Source organism: Uloborus diversus, chromosome 8, assembly GCF_026930045.1.
Source record: "Uloborus diversus isolate 005 chromosome 8, Udiv.v.3.1, whole genome shotgun sequence".
Lineage (NCBI taxonomy): Eukaryota > Metazoa > Arthropoda > Arachnida > Araneae > Uloboridae > Uloborus > Uloborus diversus.
This window is the reverse complement of record NC_072738.1, coordinates 106371656-106392229: the sequence shown is the minus strand read 5'-3', so window position 1 is coordinate 106392229 and position 20574 is coordinate 106371656. Positions and strand designations below refer to the sequence as shown.

Sequence of the window (20574 nt, the reverse complement as noted above, 5' to 3'; positions counted from 1 at the left end):
GATAGTTTTAAATTATGAAAACCAAGAAAGAAACAAAAATGCGCCGAACCTTTATACTGGATTAAATCTACAGCTACTGCGTAATCACTTCGCTGCTGCTTTGATTGCGAGTTATTTAATTTGTGAGAGACGAATTCACGTTTTTAATATTTTTTTTACGAATTTTTTGAGTAATAACAAAGGGACTTAAACTATTCTCATTAGTAAATAATGATACATATAACTTATAGCTACTGTAATGGGGTCGTTTCCAATATTTTCCAACGATATGGTTGTTAGCAAGCGTAGAGTGCAATTCTAATTCGCTTCTTGATTGTCATAACGTGGAAACGCGGTACAAAGATGCGCCAAAAAGCATCATTTGTGACGTCATCTACACCACGCCTTGTTTGAAAAATCGGACATTTAAAAAAATTAATTAAAAAATAACTGTTGGGGAAATTAAAGAATTTTCTGGGTCCATGTTATTCTTTTCGCTTTTTCTATCAATTTCAGTGACTAAAAGCACTACTTTTGACTGAAGGAAACAACCCCCTTGTGTGTGTTCTGTTTTTCAAATTTATAGCATTAATTCAAATTTATAGTCAGGAAGTTTGGAATAAGACAAGGTACTTGTAATGGTAAATCTACTCAGCCATTTTCCCTCACGCGCATTAAATTCTCAAGTATGTCACTGTAACTGACATTTCACTATCTCATTCAACCTGTTACGTGCCCGAAACTAGTTGCGCTTTTCAGTTCGTGGGCGATAAGGCTCTCGTCGTCTTTTCTGTTTCAGTTTATCTAAAACCAGCTCCTTCAAGTTTTGCACTCTGAAGTGACTAATTAGGAATATTTCTGTGTTCAATGAGCGTTAATTAAGATAAAGTGACGGATGAAGGGCCGTACTTTTTTTTTTTTTTTCAATCAGCTGCTTCTTCAGTTTTAATCTTCAGTAAAACTTTATTAGTTTAAATGGAAACATTGATGATACTTTTTTTTTTTATTCAAGTTCCTTTACGACTGTCAGTGCCAAATGCTTGCACTTCATTATTTTTAAAATGATATATTGCTTTTTACTGCTAATTAAGCGGATCCAAGTCCATATTTTTTTCTATAGGTACTTAATTAAAAAAGTTTCTTCATAAATATAAATATACATGTATATACATATGTATGTACTTATTCAGTTAGTTATTTATTTGGGTGCTCCTTATTTGAATGCAAAAAGTAACGTGTGCAAAATTTGAATTCATTCGGTCAATAATAACACGTGCCCCAAGGACGTTGAACACCTGTACACAGATTTTTTTTTACAATTCTTGGAGTTTTTACTTTATACCGAATACATCTTTTATTCTAGGTTTAAATAGTGTTTTTACAGTAAGGTAACACTAAAACTAAATTTTTTAATTTCTTAACATCAACTAAGGATTTTACACATTGAATAAGAATTTAATGTTGTTTTAGAAACTTTACCTTATTCGTATGCTTTTCTCAATGTCTCTCGATCGTGCTAAGAATATTTCTTCCCATAGTCTTGAGATTTCCGTAAAATGAGTTTCTTTTGTGACTCATCTTTGGTAAACTGCTGGTTTAATTTGATTCGATTAATTTAACTCCTCTTTCAGCCACATGATTCGCAATGTCTCTTCTTTTTAAATAGCTCCTTTCATTTTGCCATGAGTACTATTTGTTGATACAGTCGAACTTGTTTATAACGAGCCTTGATTTAACGAGAACCCGGATTTAACGAGAAAATCAAAGATATTTGGTTGGTACAATGTTAAATCTATGGGAGCATAACATGCTTTTAATGAACTAACCCCGCTTTAAGCGAGCAATACTTCTGTGATTCATAAAATTTCTGTTGACTTCCAGCTAAGTTAATCCTTTTTCGGGAAAGTTTTCCCGGAAAGAACCCGGATTTAACGAGAAAATCAAAGATACATGGTTGGTACAATGTTAAATCTATGGGAGCATAACACGCTTTTAATGAACTAACCCCGCTTTAAGCGAGCAATACTTCTGTGATTCATAAAATTTCTGTTGACTTCCAGCTAAGTTAATCCTTTTTCGGGAAAGTTTTCCCGGAAAGAACCCGGATTTAACGAGAAAATCAAAGATATTTGGCTGGTACAATGTTAAATCTATGGGAGCATAACATGCTTTTAATGAACTAACCCCGCTTTAAGCGAGCAATACTTCTGTGATTCATAAAATTTCTGTTGACTTCCAGCTAAGTTAATCCTTTTTCGGGAAAGTTTTCCCGGAAAGAACCCGGATTTAACGAGAAAATCAAAGATACTTGGTTGGTACAATGTTAAATCTATTGGAGCATAACACGCTTTTAATGAACTAACCCCGCTTTAAGCGAGCAATATTTCTGTGATTCATAAAATTTCTGTTGACTTCCAGCTAAGTTAATCCTTTTTCGGGAAAATTTTCATTAGCATTTCGAAGTCAACCAATAGTTAGTGATAAATAATAAATCCTGAGAACTAGAGATGACAGCATTTTTTTAAATTTGTTGAGTAGAGAAGCATTTAAAAATTATCTATATGTGTGTGTGTATTCCTCAAAAACAATGACACAAGAAACACATTCAGACATTCGAACCAATCTATCCAACTTTCTTGGAACTGCATAGGAATTTTTAAAAAAGAAGAAAAGCCTCTGTGATGAATTTTCATGATTTTTTCACGAATTTGTTTTTTACGAGCAATCGGCTATAAAGAGCAAATACCGCGATCCCTTTGCACTCGTTATTAGCCAGTTCGACTATACTGCTGTAATCAGAATTAGCGAAGTTTTGAGAGTACTAACTGCGATTTAGAAGAAATTTTTGTAATTTAAAAACACTTCTTTTGACCGAGCTTGGGATGCTAAACTATTTTTCTGTGCGAGACGCTAGTTATATGGTGGTTTCATAGGAAATCAGAAAGTAATTTTTTTCTTTCCTCAAATAGAGCTGGTTTCATTTTAAACTCTTTGGATCGTCTAGTCTAACTTACCATTTTTTCACTGTAAAAAAATTCCGAAACGTTACTGGGCATTTCTGTGTTACGTTTCGGGATTTTAATGGTTTTTATCCATTTCCTGGAAAAATCAAGTATCATTTTCAAAAAGTTTCCTGAATTGCTACAAGCTGCACGAATGCAGACTTTCCACTGTTGTGAAAAATATTTTTAGCTCCCAGTTTAAAGATTAACTAAACGTATTTAGAAAGTGTATCGGCTTCAACTCAATCACGACCAATCCCTGCTAATTAAGCTCCCAAAGGTAGCGAATAAGTGTTGACTACATTGCTTTGCAAAAATTGCAAGCGGGTAAAATTATCGTCACTTATTGCAAATCTGGCTTAGCTTTGGCCGTGTGTGCAATAATACTCTTGGAACTTCCTTGATAAGTCAGGAAGATGCCGAGATATTATATTATACATTCCAAAGTTTACTCTAATTTTCCAGACACACGACTGGCTTTTAACGGGAAGATTTCTGGATTTCTCAGAAGGCTTCCAGGATAAGTTCAGGAAGATTACTGAATTTTAGAAGAAAATATTCCTGGATTTTGCAAGATATGTTACTGGCAGAAGTTGGGTACATCAGCTGCTCATTACATTCCAGGAATGTTTCTGAATCGTTTTTACAGTGTGTTATGCAATTCGAAAAACATGTATCTTCAAATATTTTGTGGTGCATAAAAAATACATCAAATAAAGACCAAATCTTATTTTACTCCGATCTTGTTGCATGTTTTTTCCATTGAGTTGAAGTCTTCTTAATCTGTGGATTGATCTGAAATATGGTTCCGATTTTGATCTCGCTTTAACAATGCAAGAGATCAACATAACATTTTTTCGAAAATCTCTCAGAACATTCAAAAATTATTTTTCTTTACCCCATTTGAGGTAAGAGTAGACTCTCATGCGGCTTGAACGATTCCACACACATATTTTGCATTTTATAAGTCGACGAAGAGGATATGCAGTTGTTCCACAAATTGTTTTAGTTTACCGTCACACTGTAAGAACGATTCAGAAGCGTTCCTGGAAAAAGTTCGGGCACCAGTTTTCTGCAACGAGGGTTTTGCAGAAATAAAAATTTTTGTCCCTCGACAATTTTGGTACCAAAATCACGGATAAGTTAGCTCCCCTTATGACCTTATGTAGTGGCCTTAACCAGGACAGCTTCTAAAGCAGATACGGCCGATACTAAGACGGAATGGAATTTCAAGCAATTCCTTCGCAGCTAAAATTTTCGGAAACTGCATTTCGCCCATGATTAGGACTCAACCAATCCGAAATGCGCATAACTAAGCTGAAAAAGAAACACTTAATAATAACAAAAAATAGATGTTTCTTTTTCTTTCCCTGGTAGTTAAAAATATTTTTCTTTACTGAACAAAATCGGCATTTAGGGAACTTGTTATGATTAAGGAAACTTTTCGCCAACAAAACTACATTCCAGTCCGCTTATTAGAATATCGGTTAAAAGAATATTCCGCTTAATTAGATACATTTTCAATGTACCAATCCAATGTAATGCTTTGTTTTAATTCTCGTTAATGGAATATCCCGTTTATTATAATATTTTTTGTGGCAAAATGGCTATTCCATAAATTGGGTTCGACTGTACTTTTTCAAAGAAAATCGGTGTAAGATTTGAAGTCCTGAAATGGTACCCGGAAGTAAACAGAGATGTAAAGTTTTTTGGTGTTGCCTCACATTAACTGTACTCATCAATTCATACGTAATTTTTTCAAGCTTCATAACATATGCTTTTTTTTTTTTTTTATAAAATGCAAGATTTTTGAAACAAAATTTGTTTTCTTTCAGCTGGAAAAATAATTATGAAGTGCGAAAATGTTGATTATTTTCCAAAGGAAGAGTACAGTCCTGATCCTAACGATTCCACTATGGCAATACCGTGTAAGTACGTTTTTTGTTTAACTGTTACATTTGTATAATATAAGAAAATATGTGTCCGAGATCAAGATTTTAAATTAGGGCTTTTTATCTGGATTTAACGAAAAATTCATGCTTAGCTTGTATACAAATAAAACCGATCTATCTGATTTCTTTTGTTACAAGAGGAATTTATTGCTATAACAGTCATCATGAAAATAACTGGTAAAAAAACATTTTGAGCAAATTTTTGGTTTAGCAAATTCAAAAACTTTCTTTTTTTCCGTCTTGTTTAAAATCTAAGTTAATAAAATCTTCTCTGCCGAAAAAGGTTTGAACAATATATTTTAAGATAATACAGTTGGTTTTCTGTTTAACAGTGCTCTTTTTAATGACTTTCCAAATTTAAAGACAACTTTTCTCGATCTCGGACCCTCCAATGTGATTATTCGACATATCGTACTTAAGGACTACTTTTTGTCCCTTCATGTCGATAAATAGAGATCAATTGTATAACTGAAATTTAGATGCTCGAACAATGAAATAATGCTGTTTCGCATGCTATGTTTTATTTTATGTTGAAATTGGGCCTTTATCTTGTCACAGGATTATAGAGAGTATCCGAAAAGTCCTGACACATTTTTAAAAAAATCACCGAAATGCAACTAATTGTCATATGAATATGCGATTTGCACAAGAATAACCACAAACTCATGAAGATACGGAATTGCGTCAACCAGGTGGTAATATGAGTGCAGTATTTTTAAAATGGTCGCAAAACACGAATCTTGTTTTTTTTTCTTTTTCTTTGTGTGTGCGTGTGTTACGCAGTGACGTAGTTACGTTCTCTGCCGTCCGGGGCGGTTCCTCAATTTGCCGCCCTTTTTATGGGAAATACTTAATACATTAAAGAGTCAAAAGTGTTTTAATAAGATTTTAATAAAGAAAAAATTATTTTTTTTCCTTCTTATTTCTCTTGTAGAAGGGGGAAAAAAAGGAATTCTGAGCTCCACCGAAAAATTCCAAGAGTTAAGTCAAAATTTGGAATTTTAAGCAATTTTTTTTGTAACGGTTTATAGAAAGAGACGTTTAAATCTCTCCAGATTTTTTTTTTTGTTTGTTTCAAAGCAAAGATCAGTTTTATGCTTTCTTTGGTGACGTTAGGAGAATTGGGAGTTAGCAAGGAAATTATCCGGAATTGAAATCTTAAAACAGCTATTTAGGCTATCTTTGGATACGTGAAGACATTGGGGAAGGTTCAGCGGCGCTGTCCGGAAAGCTTTTCAACTAAACTGGAAAGCACGTAGATGTAGGTTGTATCTAGTGGTGTAAGGGCCTCCCCTAGCTGCAACAAAAACTGGATTTTCCTCCCGAAATATTTTCAAAATTATAATCAATTTTAGTCTATCTTTGATGACGTTAAAGAGACTAGGGAACGTACGTGAGCTCTCGAGGAATTTTCCGATGCCGGAGTTTTAAAAACAGAATTGAAGGCTATCTTTGACGGCATACGTTTCCAACTATTTTCAAAAATGTTGTGAAGTCAGATGGTTTTTCGTCTCTCTATGAAACTTTTTGATAATGACGTCCTAAAAACGTGACTTGTTGTTTGACGGACAACGTCATGAGAGAGAGTTTGGAAGGGGGTTTTCCATATGAAATCTTTTTCGAAACTGTTGCTCATTTTAAGCTCTTCATCAGTGAGAAAAGAAGGCTTTACGGTCTTCCCTTAGAAATTTCTAAAAACAAAATTTGGAGCCCACTGTGATGACGTTAGGTTCGTGCACATTTGGGGTCCCTACCTCAGGATTTTTCTAAACTTTAAGTTTCAAAAATCCTACTTTAAGCTATTTTTGGAGACATTAGATGCGACGAGGATTTTAAAGTTTGAAGTTGATGCCCTTAATACACATATTAGACTCTCTTTAACCACGTTAAAGGAAGGGTCTTGATCGCCTTCAGGAATTTGTTGATACTGAAATTTTAAAAACTCAATATTAGGCTAAAAAATGAGATGTAAAGGGATGGGGTGGGCGTTATCCTTTGGAAATGCTTCGAGACTCAAGGCATAAAACTTCACTTTTGGGCTTTTGGTGACGTTAAGGGATAGGAAGGCTCTTCCGGTTGCGCTTCCCGATAAAAGTGTGATACCGCCCTCAGTCTGTAGCTTCAGAGGAAAAACAAACAATATCATGCTGAGATGTCCACAAGAACAACACATGTTTTGTATTTGAGTAATTTTATTATCATATTCGTACCACAATCTTAGAATTTAAAGACCTTTTTTTGACTCCAAAAATAAATAAATAAATAAATAAATAAATAAATAAATAAATTCAAAAGCCTGATTTACTTATTGGGAAAACAGGTTAAATTTTTTCGCATCAAAAGTGTGAAATTGCCGCCCCTCACCGCAAAAAAACGCCGCTCGGGGCAGACCGCCTCCTCCGTTCCTCCCTAGCTACGCCACTGGTGTTACGATACGCATGATGTTCATGTGTTCTTGAAGAACTCCAAGGGCACGTTAATGACCTTCGTTATGTACCCTCCCCACCAAAAGCGTTAGAAGACCCCAGCTGCTCTTAGTCTGAAGAACACATTTATGTAGTAAAAAGCAGGGTTATCTTTTGAAAATTCAGCTTTTGTGTTTATTTTTATTTGAATATGGTCCCTTATCCAAATTTCTTTTACGTAGGTTTAAAGAAGCCTTTTATTAATGTCAGAGATGACACCTTTCTTTCCTTCCCAGCTCGTATAATAGCCGAATAAATAAGAACGTTTCTGGTCTTTCTTCCTTTACTACTTTTTTTGGCCATGGTGCGTCAAATTACCCTCTAACTTTTTCCATACTTTGACGAAATAGCGTTTATAATTCTATAGAGTTATAGCTATCTATACTATGCCACACTGTAAAAACAACTGAGGAACGTTCCTGGAAAATAATAGAGAGCTGATTTGCCCCATTTCTGCAAGTAATATATCTCGCAAAAAAAAAAGAAAAAATATTTTTCGCTAAAATTCAGTAACCTTCCTGAAATTCTCTTGGAATCTTTTTGTAAGAACACATTAATCACTCCGGTTAAAGCCAGTCGTATCTCTAGTAGGATCAACATCAAACCTTCCGGCATTGTCAATAAAGCTCTAAAAACATTATAGCACTCATGCTCAAAGCTAAGACAGAATTGTAAGCAAGAACCATGAATTTTAATCTCGCTTACGATACTTGAAAAAACTTTGAAGAAAACAGTTCGTTCGAAGCCACGGATTTCAAAAACTTACTAGCGTTCATCGGGAGCTTTGTCAATCCGGTCGGGACGTACTCGAGCTGAAGACACAACACTTATTAAATACGCATAGTTAAGCTTTATACTGGCAGCTAAAAATACACTGGTGTGCAAAAATTAAGGACGAAGTCGAAAAATTAGCATATCAGCTAAACGAAGAGGCAGAGCGGACAGAAAGACAAATCAGGAGAGTAAGTAAGGTGATGTACGGTAGCACATGCGCAGATATGCAGGCAGACGTAATGGGGGAGTGTCTGAGTAGTATAAAGCATGTTGTCGGTGTAAGATCAGTATTTGTGGCAAAGAGATTTCACGCCGTATAGCAGTTAAAATCGCACCGAGCTGCTGCCTCAGCGAGAAATGGCGAATAATCAATCTGTTATACGACATCTGGATGCTTTTACCCGAGGTCGAATCATTGGGAAGTTGGAGGAAGGCCGCAGTGTGACAAGTGTGGCTGCGGAGTTTGGAATTGCTCACAGCATCGTTTCATGACTTTGGAGACAACTTCAAACTAAAGGAACAGCTATCCGGGGCTTCAGTAGTGATCGTCCACCAGGAACCATACCCGCAGATGACCGGTATGTTGTCTTACAGGCGAGAAGAAACAGGCGGCAGACAGCGGGAGAAATCGCTAGACACACGACACAGGCGACTGGACGACCGATATCGCGTTTTACCGTGGCCAGAAAACTGCTTGGTGGTGGTCTGTTTGCACGACGCCCTATACGGTGTGTACCTCTAACCCCTGCCCATCGGAGAAGGCGTTCTCTGTGGTGCCAGGAATACCGGAATTGGAGAGACAATGAATGGGGACGAGTACTCTTTACAGATGAGAGCAGATTCAGTCTGAGTAGCGATTCTCATCGCATACTCATCTGGAGAGAGCGGGGAAGCCGCAATCATCCCTCGAACATCATTGAAAGGGACAGGTATGGAGGTCGCGGTGTTCTCGTTTGGGGAGGCATCATGCTTGGTAGTCGTACAGACCTTCACATCTTCGACGCAGGTTCAGTCAACGAGATCCGTTATTGTAACGAGATTCTTCTTCCATATGTGCGTCTTTTTAGAGGCGCTATGGGTCCGCAGTTCCTTTTCATGGACGACAATGCACCATGTCATCGCACAGTAGCTGCCGAAACAGCTCTTAGAGAGTGAGGATATTGAACGTATGGATTGGCAGGCACGATCTCTGGATCTCAATCCCATCGAGCATGTATGGGATTTTCTAGGCAGACGCTTGGCAGCTCGTACCTTACCACCAGTAACGATTCGAGAGCTTCGATTGGCGCTGCAAGACGAATAGGCAGCAATGCCTCAACAACTCATTGACACCCTCATTCTCAGCATGGGTAGACGCTGTGAAACCTGCCTAGCAGTCGGGGGAGATCATATCCCCTACTAAAGACCGGATGTTTCGTGCTGGACACGCATCACAGGGATGTTTCGGCCTTCAGTCGCATTGCGTTCCATGCTACTTTTTCAATAAAGCTTCTTTTTATCCCTCTGATTTCTCTTTTAGTAAGTGTTGCTTACATTACACATGTCCTTACGCATTGGGGATCTTACGGTATTAAATGTGTTGATTTGGAAAGCTTTTATACAAAGTTATATTGAAAAAATCGTCTCGTCCTTAATTTTTGCACACCAGTGTATGTTTCACAACAGGGAGAAGTCTGCATTCGTGCAACTTGTAGCAATTCAGGAAAACTTTTGTCAAAGATACTTGATTTTCTCAGAAAGTAGATAAAAACTTGTGAAATCCCGAAACGTTCCATGGAAATAATCAGTAACGGTTTCCGAATTTTTTTACAGTGCAAGGGAAAGTATGTAATACTTCTCATGTCTTTATCTGCAAACATCCGGTAGTTAATCCAATGCCTGCACTTCCTATAGAATTCAGGCGTTTCACACTTTGCCTGCTTTGCTTGCATTGTTTCAACTCATGCACTGAAGTCAAAAGAATCAAAAATTAACAATCGCACACATGAATTTTCATAAAATCTGGAAACAGTTAATAAACATACAAGAAAGCTTTATGGTTTCAACGTAGACACCACTTGAAAATGAAACGTAATAATTTTAACTGATAATATCAGCAGAAATTGCATCGCAAGATATAAATCATTTCTGCACTATCATCTTTCAGGAAATTAAACTTACGTTGACGGACTTAGACGCAAGGTATTTGTTATCTGACCACGAGTGAAATCAAGTAAATGTTGTCGATGTGGACCAACATTTGTCCTGGTCTGGCAATTCGTTTCTGTCCTGGAGGGAAATGAATGGGGTGCGGGAAGTTCGAGTCATTAAAATATCCGATACTGAAGTGTTATTCAAATTGCAACTTGATTGATTTAACTAGCTGAGTGGAACGAGCGTTGATTTATTATATGCGTATGTTTGACTAAGTGTGTTAACTGTGTCTTTCATCCTTGGAATTATCTGGTATGAAAGCAGTGGATTCATTTCAGATTATTGGAATTACTCGGAAAATTTTCGGGTATGTTGTTTAAAACTTCAAAATCCTTAAAATTATATTTCTGCTTTTATTATTTAGATGTATGCTACACTAAGGTTTTTTTACGATGTAAGAAACTTCCAAGGATCATTTTAGAGGATTGAAATATACAAAAACAGTAAAAACCATTACAGTGATCAAGACAAAAAAAAAAAAAAAAAAAAAAACGGACTTTCCAAGAATGAAATGGAAAATGGTAGGGCATGGAGAGATTTACGCTATTTTGCTTTTAATGTTTAGAATACTTCGTAGTTTAGAATAAAATTAAAAAAAAAAAACAATCAGATATTTAAATAAATACTCAGTTGCTTTTTCCGCCGTTTTCCATGGTGCTAAATTTTACTTAAATTACAAAGCACATAATTACTCTTGACAAGTCTTTCTATGAGTATTTCCGATTTTCAATGTACGCTTGTACAAATGAATCGTAGTAATTTCAACTGATATTAGAATTCGCTTTCATCAGAAATTGCGTCGTTAGATACAAATTATTTCTGCACTGTCATCATTCAAGAAATTAAACTTATGTTGACGGATTTAGACGCAAGGTATTTGTTATCTGACCGCGAGTGAAATCAAGTAAATGTTGTCGATGTGGACTAACATTTGTCCTAGTATGGAGAACCGTTTCTGTCCTGGAGGAAAATGAATGAGACGCGGGAAGTTAAAATATCCGATCCTGGTGTGTTATTCAAATTGCAACTTGATTGATTTAACTATCTGAGTGGAACGAGCGTCGATTTATTATATGCGTATGTTTGACTAAGTGTGTTAACTGTGTCTTTCATCCTTCTGGTATAAATGCAGTTGATTCATTTCAGATTATTGGAATTACTCGGGTATGTTAGTTTAATTTTAGAAAACTTTGAATTTCTATTTCTACTTTTATTATTTAGAGGTATGTCAATATTCTTTCGGGGGTGAGCAAAATGGAAATTAAGGCCAATATTTGAGTGAAATTTTTTAAGTGAATGCAATACTTCCTTTACTATGTAAAAGGAAGTAAAAAGAAAGAAAGAAGCAGAGAAAAGAAACAATGTTTCAAAATCAGGCAGAAATTCGTGATTGCCTAATGTCACCTTGTCGTACAACTCCAATTATCCGAACTCTGACTATCCGAATCGTTTTCAGAATTCAGCATAAAAATTATGGGGAAAACGTATACTTTGATTCGCAAAATAATGTTTCTTTCTGAGCACCTTATAATCAAACAGCTTACTATGACCAAATGTTCATTAAGCTACGACTTTCATTTACAGTGCATTATGTACGTAGTGCGCACTGAACTAATGTACAGTACCAGTAAGTACGCTTAGCATGAAAAGTGTTACCTTTCCATTTTATTCATTAAAAGCTCTTTTTGTTTAAAAGTAGTTGTTTTAAATTGCAGTTTCAACATACCTTCAGTAATTGATTGAAAAAAAACTTTTTTTTTAAATATAGAAATGTACAATGAGGTTGTTTCCTTTAGTCAAAAGTACTACTTTTAGTCACTGAAATTGATAAAAATAAGAAAGAAAAGAGAAATAATATGGAGCGAGAAAAAACTTTTAATTTGCACAGCAGTTTTTTTTTTTTGAAATTTTTTTTAAATGTGCGATTTGAAATATAAGGCGTGGTCATTATTACTGCTGCGCTACTCCATTGCCGCGGAGAATGTTTGCGCTTTGCTGTCAATCGCGTTGCCAGGCCATGATAATTTGCGTTGTGCGCTAATGGCATCAGTAAATGGCACTTCATCACTTGTGATGTCATGTGCAGAAGCGTAAAAAATAAATTCCAATCTGCGCACCGATTAAAATAATGGTTAAAAAATATTACATTATTTTAAAAATGGCTAAAGCTTATGTTTTAAAGCATTTCCTTTAAAAAAAAATAAAAAAAATAAAAATAAATTTTTGAAAACAATCCAACTATCCGAATTTTTGAATATCTGAATAGAGTCCGATTCCAGTTGGTTCAGTAAGTTGGATTTCTAATTTACGCCGTTTAATTCGGCGGAAGCTAATTCAATTTTTAATACGTTTTTACTAAATTAAAATATGCACAAAAAATACTGCATAAAAGTCAGAAGAATACAGGACGTTCATGTAAAAGCATTCAAACGGTATTAAACTAAATCTGCGGCAGCACCATATGATTCTGCACATTAAGTTTGTTGCGACTTGCTGTAACTTGGTTATAGATTCATTTTTTTCCTTATTTTGCAGACGCCGTAAAGCGAGCATCTATTTTTGTGTTCTTGAGCTGTCTGACGCTCCTGCTAGGATATCTTCTTTGCGTGCTGGGGACTCTTTGTAGAAAGAGACCCGTCATTTCCTTTGCCTCAGGTGTCGCCTTCATTCTCTCAGGTAAGTAACTTGTTTGGTTTTGCAAAAAATACTCAAGGTTTTTTTTTTTTTTTTTTGTAAAAAGTTAAGTTTGTTTGGTTTTAGTGAAAGATACTAAAGTTTTCCAATCGCATATGGTTTTGGCAAAGAATATGCAAGCGTATTTAGGGCTACGAATATTCAATATTATTTAGAGTCTGGGAGAAAAATCAAGTTTATTTGGTTTTTGTAAAAATAAAATGAAGTTTATTTATTTGTTTATTTATTTGTGAATAGTAAAGTTTATTATTATTATTTTTTAACTATCAAGTTACTTAGTATCGGGGAGAATAAGCTCGCCTATTTCATTTTAAGGAATATTCAAACTTAGTTTACTTTTTTGGAAATACGTTAAACATATTTGGTCTGTGTTAAGAACAGTCAATTTTTTTTTTTTTTTTTTTTTTTTTTTTTTTTGTTCTTGTTAACAGGATTAAAGCTGATTCCGTTTTTGTAAACAATGTTTGTTCCTACCTCTGATTTTATTTATTTATTTATTATTGGTATTTTAATTTTCAAGCTCAAGTAAATTTTTGTGAAGGATATTCGATCTTAGTTGGAGTTAAAGATGAAGGTTTAAACTTATTCCATTTTTTTTAAAACATCTTCAAGCTTAGTAGGAACGCGAGGAGACGCTGTTCCCCGAATTATTTGAATCTTTACCGTAAAAATAATGCAAATGTAATGTAAATTAGTAATAAGTGATAATTTCCTTTGATGCTCCCCTCCCCCCCCCCCCCAAAAAAAAAAACTCCAAGATGAGTACACCAAACATTTTTTCCAATTAAAGCACTGGGGGAAGCAATGGTCCAAAGGTCCGAAAAGTACATTTAAAAAAGCTCATCGACTGGACATTGCATTTGTCATCAGTCTTCAGAATCCGTTCTTGAGCGTCCTAGGGATATTATTGGTGGTACTGCAAAATGTATTTTTTAGTCCAGTCATCTAGAGTAAATTTGAACTACTTTTATTCGATTAACTCAGCAATATTTAAAATTATGTAATACATTTGGCTGAAAACAAAAAGTTCCATCCAGAACTAAACGAGACTACTTTCCCGTATACCAATATCGAGTTTGTAGTATATAATTAATGTTCTCAAAATTAGCTAAAATCGCGAATTATTTCAAATATAACTTTTTAACATTTCAACCTGATTTCTAGAAATAAAATATGCCTTTCTCATCTGAAGAAATAGATGCGTAAAAATAAATAAACAAAGAAATAAAGTCGTGGCACTTTTGTTTTAAACAAAGCATCTAATATATTTTTCCAATAAAAAAATCTTACAAGATTTTCAGGAAGAAATAAAAAATAATGAAAAATAATAAGCTCATTAAAATAAATACATTATGTCAAAAAAACAAATCGTTCGCTTTTCCCCTGCTGCCAAAAAATAATTTGTTAATATAGTTCCAAAGTTAAAAACAAAACAACAAAATATTAACTTAAATAAATAATTTTCATTATCAAAAAAAGAAAAACAAACGAAAAGAAAATTTAAAAAATCGTCTACGCATATCCTTCAGTAGAAACATAAAGGACTCCGAATTTCTCCGCCTAACATTGAATACATAAATTAAAGCTTTAGAGTGAACATAAAAACAAACTGTATTAGGAATAATTATTTCTCTGTAAAAACCATGGCTGAGGATTCGGAGTCGAAGCCAATCTCATTTTCGGACAAAAGAGTCAGATTCGGGAGCCAAAAGTTTTTAATTCAAAGACTCGGAGCTGTAATTGGTCATTTTCCCTTAAAGTCCGCAACTCTGACAATATTTGCGGAGTCGGACTTATTTTGAAATAAAGGAGTCGGTGTAGGAGTCAAAAACTTTACATTTCCAAGAGTCGGAGACAGTCATTTCCCCTTCCATACCTAAGTTTTTTCCAAAGCTACGGAGTCAAAGTAGGAGTTGTAGAGATGAAGTCCGATTAATTTTCGGACACAGGAGACGACTACCTTAAAATTCTAGGAGTCGGAGGCGGCAAGTGTGTCTTCAAAAGCTATTGCTAACAAAATTTGCTTGCAGTAAATCCATCTTTAATTTCGGTATCTTATTGACTTCTAGCTTCGTCGTAGGCGCTAATGTTAAGGGATTTGAACTGTTCAAAATTAAACGAAAAATTAGATATTTTCTATATGCATGTTCTTCTTTAAAAGTTTTTTCCTACAATGATTGTTAGAAGCATATTCGCCTCTAAGTTTTATTGAACTGTTCAAAATTGTACGAAAAATTGGGGGACAGAACGATAGACATAAAGACAAAAATTTGCCCCCATCTCCATACCCAACTTTCCAATTTTTAATTTTTCGATATTTATTTATTTATTTTACTTTTGACTTTTTTTTTTGTTTTTTTTTTTTTTTTTTTTTTTTTGTTTTTTTTTTGTTTTTGTTTTTTTGCGATACTTTTAACATGCATTAAGCTTTCTTTCCTGCTTCTGTCTTCTTTCTCTGACTTTTACTGGGAAAGTAGGATAAATAGGACTAGTAGGCTAAAACGCTGTTTCTCAATTTAAGCTCAGCTGCAGATTCCACTTTTATGCTTAGCACAGCAGTGTACAAGATGAGATGCAGATATATTCTGTTCCGTTTCAAAACTGTGCTTAATTTAAAACGTACAAATGTGCAATGTTTCAACATATCGATTAAGAGCGAATTTCGGTAAAATATCCTATCAATCCAAATGCTTCTTTTAATCCAATCTCTTTCTAAAATGTTTTGTCTTGAATTTTCAAAAAGCAACAATTTTCTTTTCTTATTGTTTAGTTTTGAATAAAACTGAAACAAGTCATTTGGGTTGTGGACAAATATGATGGTATAATGTAGACTCTATGAGAAGACTTAAATTGCATTATAACATATTATCATTTTCTTCTAAATGCCTTCGATTGCAGTTAAGAATGAGGAAAAAATTAGTTCAACTTTATTTTTTGTATTTATGATCCAACAATTGTGTGTATATCTAGTTATTATATTTATTGCTACCTGTTAGTTTGTTCAATTGAAATAGGGGAAGGTGGGGCAAAAAGAAATAGTTTAAATAACTAAGCTGAGCATTTTCAAAATGACAATGAGCAAATTGGAACTAGAAAGTCGCAGTGCTTAAAGAAATAACAATATTTTAAATTAAAACTTGCCTCGAAATATTATTTGCCTTTTAGCAGTAAATTTATACCTTCACCAGAAAACAAACAGAAATTTTTACCCTTTTTTCATGTGGCAAAGCAAACAATAAAATATTTTTCGAATGAAATATGTTTCATTAGAATTGATATTGTCATAAAAAAATACTTTTGTGAAAACCGATTTAAGCGTCCAATATTTTCCCGTCATCGCACTTTGCAGAACGATCAAATATAAATTATAGTTTCTTGCTAATTCAATCAAAGCTAGATGAATATGAATGCTTGCTTAATTCACGTGGTGCTTAAGACGATATGTGTATCTCGGTGAAGGAGTGGAATTCAGTCACTTATTTGCTCTCCTACTTAAGTATTAACTGCATGGATTACTAGAAATTTGAAGAGATACTATTTGAAACCTGTACTTCGTTTATCTTATTTCAGAATTAAATATATGTCACGTAATGTATTCATTTTGACGGGGCTGAGAGTTATTTAATGTTATGTTACAGATGCTATATATTTACAGCGTTCTATAAGTTCGAACGGAGACGTTTTTAGGTGTTGTGATATTAAAATATAACAAGAAATAAATTTTTAATGGGCAGTGAATGTGTGAAAAAAAAAAAAAGCTTTTACATTCATTAAACTAAAGAACGAAGTATTGTTTTACACACCAGCAATAGATCTTGTTGTGAAATACTCTAACTTTTAGCACCTTTTATAGTTAAAAAAGATATTTTTGAGAGCAGAAAATAAAGTACACGTCGTTCGGTGCTTTTAATTTTGTAGTTCGTAAGATTTTTTTCCAAAGAGTAAGTGAGGTAAGTCTTTGCAAATTGTGCAAAGGGAGGTAATTAACTTAATTTTCTTCTGAACTTTTCATCGTTAATTATAAAATGTCGTACTAGATTTTTGTCAAAAGCATAACTTAATTCTTTTGATGAATGATTCTTGTGATTGAATGGTTAACAAATAATTCCCATTTTTATCTACTTCAAAAAATATAACAATTTATTTCACTGCGGTAAGCGTGTTGGTTAAATGAAATGAAAATGATAAAAAACTAGATAAAAAATGTATTATTATTCTAACACAATTAAATAAAACATATCTTTTAGTTATTTAAATATTTTAAGGCTCCTAATTGGACGGTGTAATGCAAAAATGAGTAAATCCACAAAAATTCAAAAAATGAGTTATTTACATAGGGTAGTACATAAAGTGACATACTATAACATGCAAAAAAAGGAATAAGATAAATTCTGTGTGACATCTAATGAACAAAATGTTAACCCACTTCCGAGAAACTGGATATTGGGACTCAACTCAAACTCAATTTACGCAAAAGTAATGCTTGGTGGGTTGACCCATTTTTGCATAACGCCGACCAATTGCAGTGTTTTGTTTCTAACTATTTAAATTAATGTATGTTGTTCCTATTGATTTATATTTGTAACATACTACATAAGCAACTTTTACTAAATAAGTGATGGCCATTGAGAGCATTGGTAAGAAATTCCAATAATTGCATAATTTTTTCCTTCCCATTCTTCGATAAATAAAGAACTAACTTTATATAGTTTTGATACTTCTGTAGTAGTTAACTGCAAGACTTGGTGCACCCTGCCCCCTCCTCTGATTATAATGAAGAAAAAAAATTATATTTAAAATTTAGAATTTGTGAGTTTTTTTAAAACTTAATATTATATCTTGCTTTAGTACGAAAGTGCCCCCAAACTTGAGTGCCCTGGGTATGTGCCCATGTTCCCTTGCCTCAATCTGGTCCTGGTTAGTTGTATTAAAGTATATCATCTCTGAAAAATTTGATTCTAATACTTTCACTCATTTTTCAGGTCTACTAATTCTGACAGGAATGGTTATCTACATCTCGACCTTCAAATCCGAGGTGGGCAATAAGCTTCGTCCGAAATCCTCATTTCAAGGTCCCATGTTTCGTTATCATTACGGTTACAGTTTCATTTTGGCTGTTTGTGGTCTCATGATGTGCGAACTGTCGGGGACATTCACCATCTTCCTCTTCATCCACTGGCACAAGGTGGACATCCGGAAAAAGCAGCAACAGCACCACAGGCACCATCATCACATGCACCACCAGCAGCATCACTCACAGCATAAGTATTCCACAGACTTCATGGAGGATCACGTGCCGTGTAGAAGGCATCGCGGAGGGGGGAGAAGGAGTTCGAAAGTTGATACCAGCCCTTCGTCTTCCTCAAGCAGAGGTCAGAGGAGGAGTCAGCCTCAGATACCAATGTCTGAATCGATGAGAGACTTAGCCTATTACAATTTCCCACCATTCTCAAGGGATACCACTTGCAATACGGTGTCTACTTCAGCAGACATTAACAGGGAATATTCAAGTAGGGAATTCTCATTTGAAATTCTTAGGCGGACGACGCCTGTTTGAGGATTGGCATTTTTAAGGATTTAAATGACTCTTTTTGCAAAAATTATTTCCCAGGTACGCATGGGAATGTGGTTGAGGATGACGTTTGGGTCTTTTTGCTTTTAGGTTTTTCAAATGGAATTAGCTGGCTTACATCACGGAATGCATCTGCCTTGGAAAAGCATCATTTCCTGCCCGGGAAGCATCATTAGAAGAAGTGTTCTCATTCTATGTTTGCCTTGGGATGAATATTTCAACAGAGCGAATATGTCTGTGAACGACTTTATGAACAGTCTGCCTGTGGAAGATGCAGGCTCGTTTAGTACTTTGAAGAGACAATACGCTGATAAGTTTGTAGTTGACATTTTTATACATTGTTAACAATTGATGAATTATGAATATATAAATACGAAATAACGTTAATCCTGACGGGCTTTTAAAATCACTCCGGGAATTATTAACTACTGGACGTTTTTGTGACGTCATATTTTGAATGTGAAACAAACCAAAACCTTTTGAAATATGAAAGATGCTTAAAGGGACATGAAAATAAGATACAATTATTTGCAATGGATTATTCGCTGATTTAATTTCTGGAAAACATTGAATCTAATGATGAATAACGCTTTGTTTTGACGATCCCTTATCATGGGTTACAGTTCACAGAGCAAGCAAAATGCTTCTTTTTTTCCTTTGAAATAAAAGAAAAAGAGAAAAAGTCATAGATACTACATTTAAGAATGAAAAACTTTTATTCAACACTTTGTTAAAATTTTTTTAAAGTTCATTAAGTTTCTTTGTGGCATTTTCATTTAATGGCTATAAAATGTCTTTTCTCTTTACGTGTTAAGTTTTTTTTTCTAGTTTTTGTTACATTACTTTTTTTTTTTTTTGAATTTGTCTATTACTTACTGTGATATCCCGTTATAATTTATTTGCCATTTTGAAAACCATAGAATTAAGTTTATAAGAAAGATGTGTGAATAAACAATTTCATTCGCTCAGGAAATAAATTTAATGATATTAAAAATCAACAGTATTACTGAAAATTTAGCTTGTGATAGCTATATTTTGTTGCATAGCCTTCGCTTCTAATAATCTCGTGAAAAAGTTTGAAAGAATCTCTACAGTTCGGTAAATGAATTGCAGAGCGGGCTGTATCATCTGTATGATACACTTATGGCTTTTAGTCTTTAAATTGTATCTTATCTTCAATTTAAAATATCAACTCATAGCAAAAGTCTGTCAGCAAAAGGAGCAAATTTAATCATTAGAATTATCCACTCAATATTCAATTCAATGCGGAAATGAACTATGAAAACAAGTACTTTGTTCAAGTTTAACTTTTAAGATGAAGTCGGTTTTTAATTTATCTATAAAAACCAAAGTCTATAAAAAAACCTAAGTTGTTAAATGCTTCATGAAGCTATTTTGAGCACCAATGAAATGCTATGTGTTAAAAATCTACTTTTGCCGGAGTGGTTTTAAAGCTCTAAAACTATTATCTATCAAATCCCAGTATATTCCTATACTCGGGCCTTTTGCACTAAACATTTTGTGAAACGAGTTGAAGGTTTGTTTTTATACTTTTTTGTGTGAGTGAAAGTGTTTGAGAGTGGTCTTGGAATCTATTATAAATAGCTTGATAGTACTTATCGTATTTCATATCAGCTTTAGATTTTTTCGTTAAATTCATTTTCTGCAAGCATTTGTTTGTTATTTAGTTTTTATAAACGCAACTCAAAAGCTATAAAACATTTTAAATAATCCTCTTTTTTTAGTCTGTCTGCTTACTCGAAACACAATTGTAAAACACATCCTGGTGCAACAAGAAAGATTTAAGGGTAAGATATTCTACGACAGATTGCAAGATTGATTGATTGCGCAACTAAGCATTGAATCCACCTTCTGATTGCCAAGAACCTTAAATTATTCTTTGAATCTTTTGTCAAAAAGCTATGCAAGTAAGGCACACTTGA

General features: G+C 34.3%; 1 protein-coding gene across 1 annotated transcript; it reads left to right on the top strand.

Annotated features, from left to right (window-relative positions):
* The first annotated feature begins 4824 nt into the window (after positions 1-4824).
* On the top strand, positions 4825-18616 carry LOC129228244 (voltage-dependent calcium channel gamma-7 subunit-like). Its single transcript, XM_054862911.1, has 3 exons — positions 4825-4909; positions 12901-13041; positions 18042-18616. The coding sequence occupies exons 1-3, from the start codon at positions 4831-4833 to the stop codon at positions 18614-18616; spliced, it is 795 nt and encodes a 264-aa protein (XP_054718886.1). The 5' UTR covers positions 4825-4830.
* The last annotated feature ends 1958 nt before the right edge of the window (positions 18617-20574 follow it).

What these genes read in the sequence shown, in the direction of transcription:
- LOC129228244 (XM_054862911.1), top strand. Translation starts at nt 4,831, where the DNA reads ATGAAGTGCGAAAATGTTGATTATTTTCCAAAGGAAGAGTACAGTCCT. An exon ending in TTCCACTATGGCAATACCGT is followed by an intron (nt 4,910 to 12,900) that starts GTAAGTACGTTT and finishes CTTATTTTGCAG; the next exon opens with ACGCCGTAAAGCGAGCATCT. An exon ending in TGTCGCCTTCATTCTCTCAG is followed by an intron (nt 13,042 to 18,041) that starts GTAAGTAACTTG and finishes CTCATTTTTCAG; the next exon opens with GTCTACTAATTCTGACAGGA.